The 14162-nt window shown below is 38.7% G+C and overlaps 1 protein-coding gene across 1 annotated transcript in view; it reads right to left on the reverse strand.

Annotated features, from left to right (window-relative positions):
• Nucleotides 1-2476: 2476 nt before the first annotated feature.
• The window catches only part of LOC106940492 (E3 ubiquitin-protein ligase RNF152-like), a 43432-nt gene continuing 31746 nt past the window's right edge, over nucleotides 2477-14162 (reverse strand). Inside the window, exon 2 of the mRNA XM_015023252.1 lies at nucleotides 2477-3352. Coding sequence (XP_014878738.1) covers nucleotides 2603-3253 — 651 coding nt within the window. The 5' untranslated portion in view covers nucleotides 3254-3352 and the 3' untranslated portion in view covers nucleotides 2477-2602. The remainder of the gene's footprint in view (nucleotides 3353-14162) is intronic.

A 14162-nucleotide genomic window follows, 5' to 3' on the forward strand; every position in this document is an offset into this window, starting at 1 on the left:
TCTTTAAACGTTTTTTAACATGCTCATGTTTCTGATTGGCTGCTAAGCTACTTTACTCCTCAAGCTAGGACAGCAAGCGCTATATGGATGAGGAAAAGACCTCATGGCCAATTAAAATCAGAAGGTATGAGGCAGCATTCATGCTAAACAAATGCAAGAATAGTGCATTTGTTTAGCATGAATAGTGAATAAAAGTGAGAAAAACTTGTTTCTTTAGATATGTTGTAGCATCTGTGGTAAAAGGTTCCTAAGCCAGAAGCTAATGTTTGGGTCCATGGCATGCAGAGGTTTGGGAACCCTTGGTGTATGTAAACTTCTGGTTTCAACTATATTCAAATTATTTTGTTCTCTCAATTTGTCTTAATGCCAAACCCTAAACTAAAGGAATTTGTTGCCTTCTTGTAAAGCATGAAAGTAAGCTGCAACTTCGTTTCGCTGTTCACATTTCTCACAAATGATTTTTCAAACATCAGCTGTAAAGAAAACCTATAAATCAATAATGTCACTTAAACCAAAGTAACAGGAAACTCTAGGAACCCCTCTGCCAACATTCTGAAAATGCAGATTTACATATTTTGATGTTAAGCAGGGCAAACAATCAAGTTATGGCGTCACGTCCAGTTTAGCGGTGATTAGCACCAGTTGGAGGCGGTAACTTTTGTCAGTGTGAATGTGAACTAGTTTGCTTTCTTCAATTATTTTCAGATTTCTCCTTCATTGTGGATGGTGTGAGGTTTAGCATTAGTGTAAAACAAAAACTATAACTTTTCTTTAGCTTTAAATGGGCTATAAAGTAGAACGAAAAACTGCTTGATAATTCTAGTGTGATATAAGTAATTATCTACAATGAAAATGAAAGGAAAAGTGAGAATCTTAGAAATTTTGTCCAGTCTTTAGGCACTTGGAGATAAACAAAACCCTTCAATGATCCTTAGAGTAAAGAAATAAACACCAAGCATGTGGAGCTCTTCATTGCAAAGCGCTGCTGCTGCTGGCTGTAGTTAACCGAAGTGGCATGCTGCAGAAAAGCTGGCTGCAATTGGCCCCTGAGGAATGTTAATTACCTCTGTGACAATAAATCCATAAAGATTTGAAGGAAAAAGAGATTCCTGAGGATAAACAAAGAAAAAGAGTGAGCTATTAAGTTCAGTCAGCTGTGAAAAATAGGATTTCTGCTAGATAAAAACCGGAAATAATTGACTGATGCCGGAGAATTTAAGGTTTTAGAGATAAGAAGGATCCAAAGGTTGAAGGATAGCAGCTCTCAAGGATTGAACTGCTTGTTTGGTGCAACCTAAAAGCCAAAACCTAATATACAAAAAAAAACATTGAGATTTGTGAGGCTTGAACAAACAAATGTTTTTAATTAAAATATAAGTAAAGCAATAAAAAACTTCTATTGGCTGATTTAAACAAAAAATCACACTTTTACAATCCTAAAGCATCTCAGAGCTAGCTGTGTATAGTTCAGCTGTACAATATACTGCTCAACAATTCGGCCTAAACAGGTTCTTTAACAGGAAAACAAAGAAACTCAAATGGGAAGATGTGGATGTTGATTCCCACCGAATCAGAGAACAGTCCAGGTTCTGGATTTTAAAGGGGACCTATTATGCAAAATTCCCATCTTACAAGCTTTTACTCTTCCATTTGGATCTCAATTGCTTCTAAAACAGCACAAGTGCTTAAAAAAATCCCAAGCTGGTGTTTTTTGGTGTTTGGAAAATTAACCATTTTGAAACCCTCTAGAATGTGACGTAACAAACCAAGCTGGGTCCAGGACATTTGGTCAGCTGGTTTTATCACTGTATCAGTAAAATAGCTGCTGGAAAAGACCAAATGTTTAGTTATTCACTTCTGGTTTATTGGTTGTGCAGGAGGCTCCATTTCTGCTTTTCAAATATGTACGGTTGGATAATTGCGCATCTGTTTGTAGCCATTTTCTTGTGTGAGTCTAAATGTTGAGTAAGGGGGCGTGGCCAGCAGCAGCTTATTTGGATTTAAAGAGACAAGATGCCCTAAAACAGCTCATTATGAAAGGAGCTCAAAATAGACTAAAATCTCATCTAAGAATGACTTGTGCAAAAAAAGTGACAAACATATTTCATACAGACCATAGACCTATCCAAACCTGTTGAAGGAAGCATAACAGGTCACCTTTAAGACACAGCGCTCAAAGCCTCATTATGGCCAATAAAAACACAGATAACTGATGAACTTTTACAAACCACAGAGCAAACAGGCGTTCCAGTCACTTCGAGTGTAATGGGTGTCTACGTCACTCTAGGAAAACACAATCAGCTGTCTAAAAACAGATCCACAGTGACTTTCAGAACGTTCTTGAAGAAAACACAAAGATGTGGCAGTTTTTAGAACCAACACAGAGCTGGTGAAAATATCCATTTTCAGTTTTCATAATTGAAAACAACAAACAATGCTGACAGACAGTTTGTAAATCTCCTTCTCGCCCTCGTTGTTCCCTCATCGGGAAAACCGCCGTTGCCTGGTTTTCCTGTGATGTTAAGCTAAGTCTCCTCTCCTCAGAAGAATCTGGGCCACTGAGGAGGGGGCAGAGGTCCGCAGGAGGTCCAATCGACCTCCCTCAGCCGCAGGAGATAACAGTGAAGCGTTTGGAGATGCAGGACATGTTGTGCAGCACGATTCCCAACAGGAACAGCAGCACACACGCCACTAAAATAACCGTGCAAACGCCGGACCATGTGGAACCCTTTCCTCCTCCAACAGGGCCGGGAACTCTCCTCTCGCCTTCGCTGCCGTCCAGCCCGACGCCCTCCAGGCCCATCGCCAGGCCCAGAGGCTGCTGTTCGGGCACCGTCACCACCGTCATGCCCTTCTGCTGGCTGCCAGGAAGAAAGCGGCAACCCAGGTCTCCAGGCAGGCCGAGCGCCCGCTCCTTGGTGACCGGCAACGGCAGCATGTAGCAACCATTGCTAGGGAGGCGGATGAAGACAGGCGTGTGCTCCGAGGCGTGAGGTATAGCGATGACGGTGATGATGTCCGGGTCGTCTGGCAGCTGGGAGACGGACAGGCCGGGGGGAAGCTTGGTGACGCCGCGGCACCAAGGGCAGCGGATCTCCTTCTGGGTGCTGCGCATCTGGGTCAGGCACACGGAGCAGCAGGTGTGCCTGCAGTCCAGGAGTTTGGGCCGCCGCCGGGGGCTGTAGTAGTTAAAGCAGATCTGGCATTCCAGAATGGAGTCCTGGGAAAGAGTCTCCATGTTGGAAAGGTGCATCCAGCAGCCGGTAGCCCGGGTTTCAATGCAGAGCAGGTTGGGATGTTTTGCAATCGTCTTCAACTTCACTGTTGTCCTTCAGTTGGCGAAATGTTCCATCTGCAAGAGAAGAAGAAAGACCAGTCTTTAGAAACTGCATGTCAAAATAAAAGCCTCTTAATCACAAGATAAGGCCTGTTGTAATAAGAAATAAATCAGTTAATAGCATGATGAATTAAAATTAGTTCAATAATTTGCATGGTTTATTGTTTTGCATTTTGAATTTAAGATTTAAAAAAAAACTTTGCAAATCTGCTGAATTCAAAACACTTCAAGTGGCAGTTCTACCTTAAGATTAATTTCAAATTATAGAAAAAAGGAAAAAAAATCCGATTAAGCACTTTCTGCAATTTAATTATACATCAGTTAATCGGTTAATCCAAGACAAAAACATGGCAGATTTGTATCTGATTAACCGCTAGAATAATTGATTAATCATCAGAACAATTGATAGAATAGCTGTTTTCTAAAATAACTGTTCGTTGCAGCCCTATAATGACATATGAGAAACAACTGGCAGTCTTGTGAATGATGCAGAAACGTCTGTATCATCCAGCAGGTGACTGCAGTGTATTCATGAGATCCTTCGGTATTTGTGTCGACTGTGGCTGTTTCCTTTTTCTCCTTCTGGCCACATACTCCAGGAACCCTCCTTCCACATCCGGCTCTTCTTGCATAATCACGTCTGCGGTGTTAATTCATGCAGAAGCGGCGATAGTTTGCTTTTACAGATGATTAAGTCCTGTCAAAATACCACCGTGGAAACAATGAATACCAAACAGGGCCAAGCCGCCTTTACGTTTTGTTTCTTTGCCCAAATTGTCAAGTGTGAAAACTGCTGAGGAGGAAAAAAAGGAAGAAAAACGAGTAGATTTTCCTCTCTCTCTTTTTTTTCTACGCTGCCATCATGACAGAGACGCTGTCCCTTCAGGCGTAAAAAGCGGGAGAGGACGAAGTGAGATGGAGAGAAACGATGATAGAAATAGAAAAAGGTGACCACTGATTGTCCCGCAATACTGAGCGTCGGTGTCCCTTATCAGAAACAAGATCTCAGGTAATTACAGCTCTCATGGCGCCCCGTAGGGACACCGATGCAGCAGGAGAGAGATAAGAAGAGGTTTCACATCAAACATGTTCAGAGCAGATCATTCAGTCCTGCTGGCAGGTTCATTTAAGTGCAGATCAAACTCGACCTTGGATGGAAAAACATAACAGGACCAGAAAAAACATCAAATATCTACTGAAATCCTCCCTGAATATAAAGAATTTCACTTTAGAAAGAAAGTATACCATCTCACATTTCATAATAATTTATTAGACAAACATGAGAGCAATTTGGAAAAGCTGTGCATGGATACAAGAAGAACACAGAATGAATTTTAGCCCACTTTTCTTTCCAACATTGCTACAGATTAGTTAAGTCTCTTTCTCTCTCTTAAAGGGCGACATTATGTCTTCTCCAGATACAGAGGGTCATTTTATATCACAATCTAGTAACTATTTTACCTTCAGCCGTTATAAAAATACTGTAAAAATTAAACATGATTAGTTTTTCTCTCTGTAAGAAGCTCCTGCTCTGTGTGAAACTTCTAGGACGTAATCACAACAATGCTCCTCCTTATGCCATTTACAACTGTTTTAGGAGCAAAGGACTGAGAAGTAGTTCACAGTGTGTTTAAATTTTATAAAATAGTAGCATTTAATGCACTTTTTTGGGTTTTCTGAAAATATATATTTTGAATATTGCTCCAAAATTGAAACATATAGCTGACAAATAAAGAGAGTTTTGACGTTATGATTCAGTTTTAGAGTGTTTTCACACCTAGATTCTGTTCGATTGGTTTGTTACATTTTCAGCTGCTGTGTTTTTCTTTCCCACTGCACTCAGTCAAATGAACCAAACCCTTTGAAAAGTCTGTTCCCCTTCTCACCTGTGGGGGCGCTGCACCAAGAACCATTGAAGGAAACAACACAAAAACCTCCAAGGTCAACATGAACACAACTTCACTCTTCACAAAATACAAACAAAAATAGAGCAGTGTCAGATTTCAGATTTTGTAGGATTTCTCGTTTGTCTTTTTCTCCAGCTAGCACTAGACTTGTTTGTTTTGGTCGTATTTACCCAGAATGCCCTGCACTGTAATCCACTTCCTGCTTTTGGAGCAGTCCGCTTGGTGTTCACATATACATTCAAACCGCACCAGAGTTCACATTAATCAAACTAAGATGAAGTTCGTAGGCAGAGCAGAGTTCAGTCTTTTGGTATGATTGCACATTCACACCTCAACAAACAAACCGGACCTTTAAGAGTTGGATTAAAGTGGACTAAAGACGGCTGGTGGGAATGAACCTCAGTGTTAAATAGGAGCCATGACGCCTGCAGCCAGTAAAGACTTTACTTCAGCACCAAGAGTTGAGCGGATCCTCGTTAGCTTGCCAGGTCAATACCTTGTCAGTGGCATCGGCTCCCGCAGCTAAAGCCTCTCCATCCTCTGCCTCCCTGGAGGCAAAACACTCCCTCCTTAACCGAGTCTGGAGGCCAGACTGCTCACTTCTTCCTCCATGGCTGACCTAGTTTCTCCACGCCGGCTCAAGTAGAGAAAAGGTGCTGAAAGTCCAACCGGTTTCACGGAGCGCTGAGGAAGATGGAACAGACGGAGAGGAAGGCAGAGGATTCCCACTGACTGTCGAGGGTTTTACCAAGTCCAATATGGATTAGCTTTGATCTGACTAAAAAGCTTTGTGGCCCAGTATTCCCAAACACTCTGCTGCTCCGTTTTGACTAAGAATCCTTTCTTCCTCTATGCAAAATCTTCACACTTATCATTTTTCAAGTGACTTACTTCCTTTTTCTGCCTCAGCCACACGTCGTCTACACGTTAAAGATAAAAATGAAGCTAAAATACCTGATTTATGAACGCCAACACCAACAATATGAGGTAAAATGATGTTAAAAATGACCTACTATGCTTCCTTTAACAGGTTAGGATAGGTTTATGGTCTATACAAAGCATGTTCATCACAAAGTTTTGCACAAAATCATTCTTAGATAATGAGAATTTAGTCTCTTCCTTTCAGAATACGCTTTTAAAGGGCGTCTTGTCACTTTAAATCCAAATAAGCCACGCCCCCAACTCAACCTTTACACTCACAGGTAAAAATGGCTGAAAAGAGATTAAACATAAAATTAAAAATAAGCAAAATCCATTGATTATTGATCCCAAAGGTAAATTAAGTAGATAATAGCTCAAATAAATGTGCAATTATGCATCCAAACATCTTTAAAAAGCATTAGCATCTGCACAACCAACAAAAATGCAGCAAGTGGTTTCTACACTTGTCCTCTCCAGCAGCCATTGTACAGCACATACAGCGGTAAAACCAGCTGACCAAACATGCAGGAACTCCTTGGGTTGCTATAGGTAACGGGAGGAACTCTGTTTAGGTTGCTAGGTAATGGGCAGAACTCTGTTTAGGTTGCTGGGTAACGGCTGTGCCATTTGAATGTGACTTAACAAGCCAGAGGTTTTGAAAACAGCTCATTTTCCAGACACCAAAAAACATGAAGTTGTTACTATAAACATTTGGGTGTTGTTGCTGAGACCCAAATGGAATAATAAAAGTTGTAGAATGTGAATTTTCCACAACAGTTCTCCTTTAATGTAAGACAAGATGCTCTAAAACCAGAAGCTTAAATGGAAAATAGTTCAATTCTAATACTATAAATGGCCGGTTTTGTTAAATTTATGAATGAACTGAGCTGCTGTAAAAAAAAAAAGGAAAAAAAATCAATTCAAGGCTACAGCCAGTTGAGCAGCTTCTGTTGGTTTTAGCTGTATTTGGTCATTTTAGCAGCAGTTTTTATTAACTGAGAACAACACGCAGCTGTTCAGATAAATGGAGAAAAACCTTTTTCCTCCGCGTTTTTTGGAAACATTTCCGAGGTCGTAAAAGAACAGAGGACCAACTCTGTCTGCAGCGTAATGATATGATTTATCGGTTCAACTGAGCAGTAACCAGGGCGAGCTGCTGACCCACTTTCTCTCACACCCACCAACTGTAGACACAAACACAGAAATATCCAGAGTAACAAACGTCTGAGGGAAACTTTTCCAGTTTTTCATGCAGTTTGTGTGAAAGGTTCTGCTTTTGTAGCTAGAGGACGAAGAGTGACCGAGCAGCAGCTGTAACGCGTCTGATCCACCGGGAAGCGCCGCACACCTGAGGACAAGGACAGGAGGTAAAAATAACCGCACATCCAGCTCCACACGGCGCACATAATAAAATGACTGGAAGCAGCACGAAGCAGAAGATTGTTTTCATGCGGGAATCCTCGGGTGGTTTGAACCGGTGAAATGTCAGCGGCGGTGACGCACAGAGGGATGCAGCTTCAAACGTGCAACTTCGTTATGGATGTGTGTCTTAAGACGCCGTATCACGGTAGAAAAAAATAAGGAGTACATTTCTGCCATAAAACAAAAACAAGGGCATTTCTGAGTTTGAAAAGCCAAATGACTTTTAGAAAAAAACACAAATTTTGAAAGTAACGTCAAAAATCTTCTGGAAAATCTCTGAAATTTTTAAGATTGAAATGCAAATAAAATTGAAATGTTGAGGTTAATCTCCAAAACTTTCTAGAAAAAAAACTTCCAAAAAGTGGAAAAATTCTGACTTTAGAAACTCATAAATTTCAAAGTTTTTTTCTAGAATATTTCTTTGCATAATCTAAAAAACATTGTTTTTGTTATTACTAGCAAATTTTCAACTTTTCAATCGAGTTTCAAAAACCAAAAGTTTGCAAGAAACCCTTCGAAATTTTAACATTAATCTCACGGATTTTCAGCAAAAAACTTTGAGTTTGAGAAGTTTAAAATTTGCTACAAAAAACATTTTCTCTGAGGTTTTTTTTAGAAACAAGAAAATTTCTGAGTTTTAAAAGTCAAAAATTTGCTAGAAAACTCAGAATTTTTTAGATTAACTTGATCTTAACACATCAGCATCAAATTATTATCAGGAGCAGGACTGTGTCAGATCCTGATATCAAAGTTTTTTTCTCATTATTTTAATGTTGTTCTGCTGACACTATGACTATATTCAATAACAGCCTGTAGTGCAACTCATAGAAGGGACGACTGAAATAAAAGACACTTTTTTGAAAATATTTCTAATTTATTTTCTAGAAAAGAAAGTGAGAAAAATCTTATCTGGGATGAAAAAAAAGTCAGATGTTTTTAAACCACATCGGCCGACTGTGAGATTTTTTTTTCTCACTGCATAAAATAGATTTTTCAAGTTTTTAGAGGAAGATTATTCTTGATTGATTTTGTACTGGGTTGCCAATAGAAAACACATTTTAGGACTGAAATTGAATGTTTTACTCCTGCACAACAATCCCCAGAGAGTTTTCCGGAGGTCAGAAGCTGAGAGAATAAAGTATATTTTCTCTTCTCTCTAAGAAAATGGTACATCGTCCTTGCTGCGACCCTCCTGCCAGCATAAATATTGATAAATGCCACCCGCGATAAGCCGATTTCATCCAGTTTTACATTATCTGACCAGCTGATTTATCTGCACTGAGTCCAGATTTGCATTCACAGACAGAAACGCTCACTTCTCCTTTTCACCTCCGTCGTCCTTTATTCTCACCTGATCCACGGCGGAGGAAACACAATAATATTTCACAAAATGGAATCGTAAACCTCAGCAGCTGAAAGTGATTTACAGCAGCTCACGCACACATGACAGATAAATGGATTCTGACTGCTGTACGCGTGGCTTTTAGTGAGCGATTCATCTCCGTTTGCTTTTACTTCCTTTTATTCTCCCGTCTCCGCCTGACTCTGTTGAACTGCTGGGATTTTTGCATGAAGATAAATAGGTCAGGAAACCAAAACACGGCTTCCTCCATGGAGGCAGAAAGACGGCGTGGTGACCCCCTCACCCAGATATCTCCATCTGGACTGGAGATAAAACTCCTTTAAAGTGTCTAACAGCTGAAGCAGCCATGCAGAACCTAAAATAAAACCGGATCAATTGACTCCAACTGGATGGAAAAAGATCAAACTGTCCTTCAGAAATGTTGCATTTCATGGTTTATATCAGTTAATGAGTTAATTTAAAGTTGACTGATCTAGCGTTTCATTTATAATTAAAAACTTGCGCTTAGAAAAAAATTAAATTTTACTGACTGAATTAACTGAAAATTGTGATTTTCTCACATTAGACCCATTTATAACAAATAGCAAAACAGTGAGCTCCTAGTTTGATGTTTGAAGAGAAAAATAAAAGAGGAAAAGAATAAAATTTGCATGAACAGAGGGACATTCATGCAGAAACTGTCTTAAATTAATGCTACAACTTGGCTCCACTAACTCACAATCACCCCCCAAATCATCTTTATTTATTGGCACAATGTTTTACTAGATTAGAATCATGAAAATAATTGTTTGTTGCAGTCATAGTAAATATAAATTTTCATCAATGAAAACGTTTTTACATTACTAGCTGGAGTCAGACCAGTTGGAGATGGTTTGCTTTGGAAGCCCAAAACGTTTTTGTTGCCAAATATTTTATTTATCAAGTAGGAAGTAAGAAAAGCACGCCAAAGACGCGTCTTCCAGGAGCTGATGTGGTTTCCTGTTGCACCATGGGAGGTGGAAACCGGGGAGAGGCGCATCGTGTCAGGGCTGACACTCGTTGGCTTGTCAAGATGGAAATTGCCATAATGTATCCTGCAGTGGTTCTGATACATCAACACAGGAAAACGTACCTATGCATTCAGCCTCATCGCCTTAGAAACACACTGGACGGCCATGTTGGGTTTGTTTCAGAACGACAAAACTCAGACAGCCGTGACTTTATGAGAGATGAAGATGGTGAGATTACACATCAACATGTGAAGATCCTTAATAAAGAGCTGGAGATTTAATGGAGTCCAGGAGACTGCAGGGACGGCAACATCTGAACACTCCTGAAACACGTTGTGTAAAGTAATTATGATGGTCGATTCAGAGAGGAAAAAACTCAAACATTTTGAGATTAATCCCAGCAGTTTTTTAGAAAAACAAGGAATTTTTTGGAGTTTGGAATCTCCAACTTTCCTGTGAATTTGCAGGAAAAAAGTCATATACTTCTAGATTAATCTCAAAATTTTCAAGAAAAACATTTCAGAATTCAAAAAGTCAAAAGATTTCCAGAACAAAAACTCAGAAATCTTGATATTAGAATTAATATGACAAACCAGGAGCGACGTGCCATTAATTAATTTTAGAATTTTCTTTAGAGAAAACTTGGAGATCTGAGTTTCAAAAGTAAAAACTCAGAAATTTACTGGGGGGAAAAAAGTAAAAAAATCTATATATATATAATGTATCTCAGAGATTTTCTAGAAAAAAGTCAAAAATTGTTGACTTTTGAAACTTTGAAAAAAAATTCTTTTGTTTTAGAAAATTTCTGAGATTAACATCAAAATTTCCAAGTTTTTTGAGCAAATGTTTGACTTCAAACTCAGAAATTTCAGTTTTTTCTAGAAGATGTCTGAGTTTTTTGTGGGAAATTTACTCCTTTTCTGTTCTATCTGGAATCGCCCTGATATGCTGAACAACCCAACCACAGAAATGAGAATTATGTAAATTCCCAGGCAGTGCCAACACTTCAGCACATCAGAAACTAAACTCTCCAATCAAACCCAATGCTGCTCTTTTTTTAGCGAAGGCAGTGAATGCATCACAACCTCACTTCCTGTGACTATGGGAATATTTTCACATCATCGAGATGCACAGCAGGACAAACTGAGTGTTCATTCCCTCTGCAGAAGCTTAAAATGAAACTCAGCAGGGAAGCGTTCCAGGTTGAGATAAATAAATAACTAACACACCTTATTGGATATTCATCACATGTATCGGCTTCTGCTCATCCTCCACCTTGAAGAACGCAAACACAGCGTCAGGCACGCTGCCGGGCGACAGAGGCTGGCACATCGCTGCTGGTTTGTCAAAACTTTGACCCAAAGTGGTTGGAAAAATAACCTGAGGTGCTGGCACATTTTAGAGCCGTCTTCAAACTGTTTCAGGTACGACAGCGAGTTGTAGATAGAAAAAAGAGTACATTCTGCTGAAAAACGTGTAAATTTATGAGATTCAAAAGTTGAAAATTTGTTAGAAAAAATTCAAAATTTTGAGATTTATCTAAATTAAATAAGAAATTTTTGAGTCCCAAAAGAAAAAAATTGCGAGAAAAAAATTAAAGGTTTTTGAATAAATCTCAGAAATTTCTGAGTTTGAAAAGTAAAAAACTTTCTCGAAAAAAAAAACAATGAAATATCTGAGCTCTGAAAGTTAAAAACATTTGACTTGAAACTCAAAACATTTCCAAAAGTTGAAAATTTTTGACTTTGGAAACTCAGTAATTTTAGTTTTTTTTCTAGAAATGTCTACAGATTAATTTAAAAATGAGGTTTTTCTAGCAAATTGTCAACTTGTCAAACTCAGAAATGTACAAGTTTCTTTTCTAGAAAATTTCTGAATTTATCTCAAAATTTCTAAGTTTTTTTTTTGGAAGAAATCTCCTTTTTTATAGATAGACAGACAGGTAGAACTGTAAGTTTTCAACAATTTAAAGAAATTATTATATATCTTGCTGAAAAGTTACTTGTAATAATCTGTTTGTCGCGCCGCCCTACCAAAAGGTCATAATTGTTCACCCAGATTTGCCTGGTGTTGCATGAAATTGAACAGTATTATTGTTTGGTGACTGATTACCTCAATCTGAATCTGACATGATTGGATTAAGTTAATTTAATCTGAATCAGCTGGATTCTGTACAGTTAAATACAGATTGGGCCAGTATGTTTTGGAAAATGCCTTAATCGATAAGATTTGTCATGTTATCAACTGGTGATGGGCAAATAAACAGAACTTGATTGAAATTTTGTCCAAAAAAAATAAAAAGTAAACATTTTTTTCCATCAAGGATGATTTGACAATAAAACTGTATTTGAGCAGAAAAGCAATTAAATTCAGTCCAACTGACTAATGAACCTCATAAACAGCTGAATAAATGGATGATTCAGCAAGTCACAGCAATAAAATAAGATACGGGCATAAAAAAGGATTTTCTGAGAATATGCTTACACTTTACTCTTGTTCCTCTGCAAATAAACAACAAAAAGAGAAAAAAAGGGAAAAAACTGGCAGGAAAACAATCTTTACATAAGTTCAGGCTACGCATCTTATAATGTAGTCCCAACCCTACGCTGCATAAGAAGCCCTTGACAGCTCCTGTATAATTCAACAACCACTTTAACCTTCATGCATTAATTTCCTCTCTGCTGTAAGTTAAATAATGTGAGGTAAGTTTCACTGCCGTTAGCCGTGATCCTGCTGAAGTCCCACTAAATCTAATGGAGAACAGCTATTTTCTATTTAATGCAACACCTAAAATGACAACTGAGCAAAATTATATTACACAAAAAATGACATGAGTGGATTTAAGGAGAGTCAAGAACCACAACAAGGATGTGAGCTGTTGCCTGGTAATACTGAGTCCAACGAAGGAACATCTTAGAGATATTTACCAGCAGAAGTGACAGTCAGCATCACTGCAGGATCACCAATCCTGACAAAACAGATCACTTCCTGTTGGTGAAACCTGCAGAGAAACCAGTAACAGAGAAACCAGTAACGGCAAAACAACCAGAGAAACCATCAAAACAACCAGAGAAACCATCAAAACAACCAGAGAAACCAGTAACGGCAAAACAACCAGAGAAACCATCAAAACAACCAGAGAAACCATCAAAACAACCAGAGAAACCAGCAACATCAAAAACAAATTCAGTCCAGAAAAAGAAATGCTTTACACAGGAACCAGAGGGATAACAATTTAATCTCAGTTTTATTTCCTACTTTGTTCCAAAGGTCCAACTCAAATATATGGATGGATGGATGGATGGATGGATGGATGGATGGATGGATGGATGGATGGATGGATGGATGGATGGACAGAGATTTTGCATCTCATCGTTTTGTCATTTTTTTCCCTTGAAGTTGTTTTTGTTTTATAACTTTTTCTTTGTTTCTGATCCATTTCAAGCCAGGTTGTTTTCTCTCTGTCTCTCTGATTGTCCTACTTTCCCTCTGAGGTCACTGAATCATTTCATGGTCGTGTTGTTCTAGATTACGGCCTGCTGATTGATTTTGTGATTATTCAGGATCACAGTAATGTTCCTCCGCCTTCGATCTTTAGACGACGTCTTTTGTGTTTTTCCATAATTTCCCTCCCCGTCTTTGCGTCCCCTTTGTGACGGCTGCCATCATCTCTGTCTTCCATTTTGAATCAAATGTCATTTCAAACAGAAGCTGCATTTTTTCCAAGAGTCATCAGCGAAGGAAATTGATTAAAAGAATCTATAGGAGTAAAGCAACATTCGTCTGACACCTGGAAAGTCACGGATTATTAAACTGTCAAGACTTTGGCCTGAAAATTCAATAGTTTGCATCAACAGTTACAAAAAATATTAATTGCTTGTAGATTATTGTAGCTACTACATCTTTATTTCTCAATGAAACATCCACATGGGATACATCTTCAATCAGTAAAGTACATTTTCTTATTTGACCAAATCCACATATATTTCTTTACTTCGCTTTCGGCAAAGTAAAGAGATAAATATAAACAAATCATATTTTGGCATTAAATTAGATTTAATAGGCAGAATAAATGATGGTTGGTTGGTTGGTTGGTTGGTTGGTTAGGAGGAACATTGGTTGGTTGGTTTTTGGTTGGTTGGTTGGTTGGTTGGTTGGTTGGTTAGGAGGAACATTGGTTGGTTGGTTGGTTGGTTAGGAGGAACATTGGTTGGTTGGTTGGT

This window comes from Poecilia latipinna, unplaced genomic scaffold (genome assembly GCF_001443285.1).
Source record: "Poecilia latipinna isolate Pla-1442-1.1 unplaced genomic scaffold, P_latipinna-1.0 Scaffold3249, whole genome shotgun sequence".
NCBI lineage: Eukaryota > Metazoa > Chordata > Actinopteri > Cyprinodontiformes > Poeciliidae > Poecilia > Poecilia latipinna.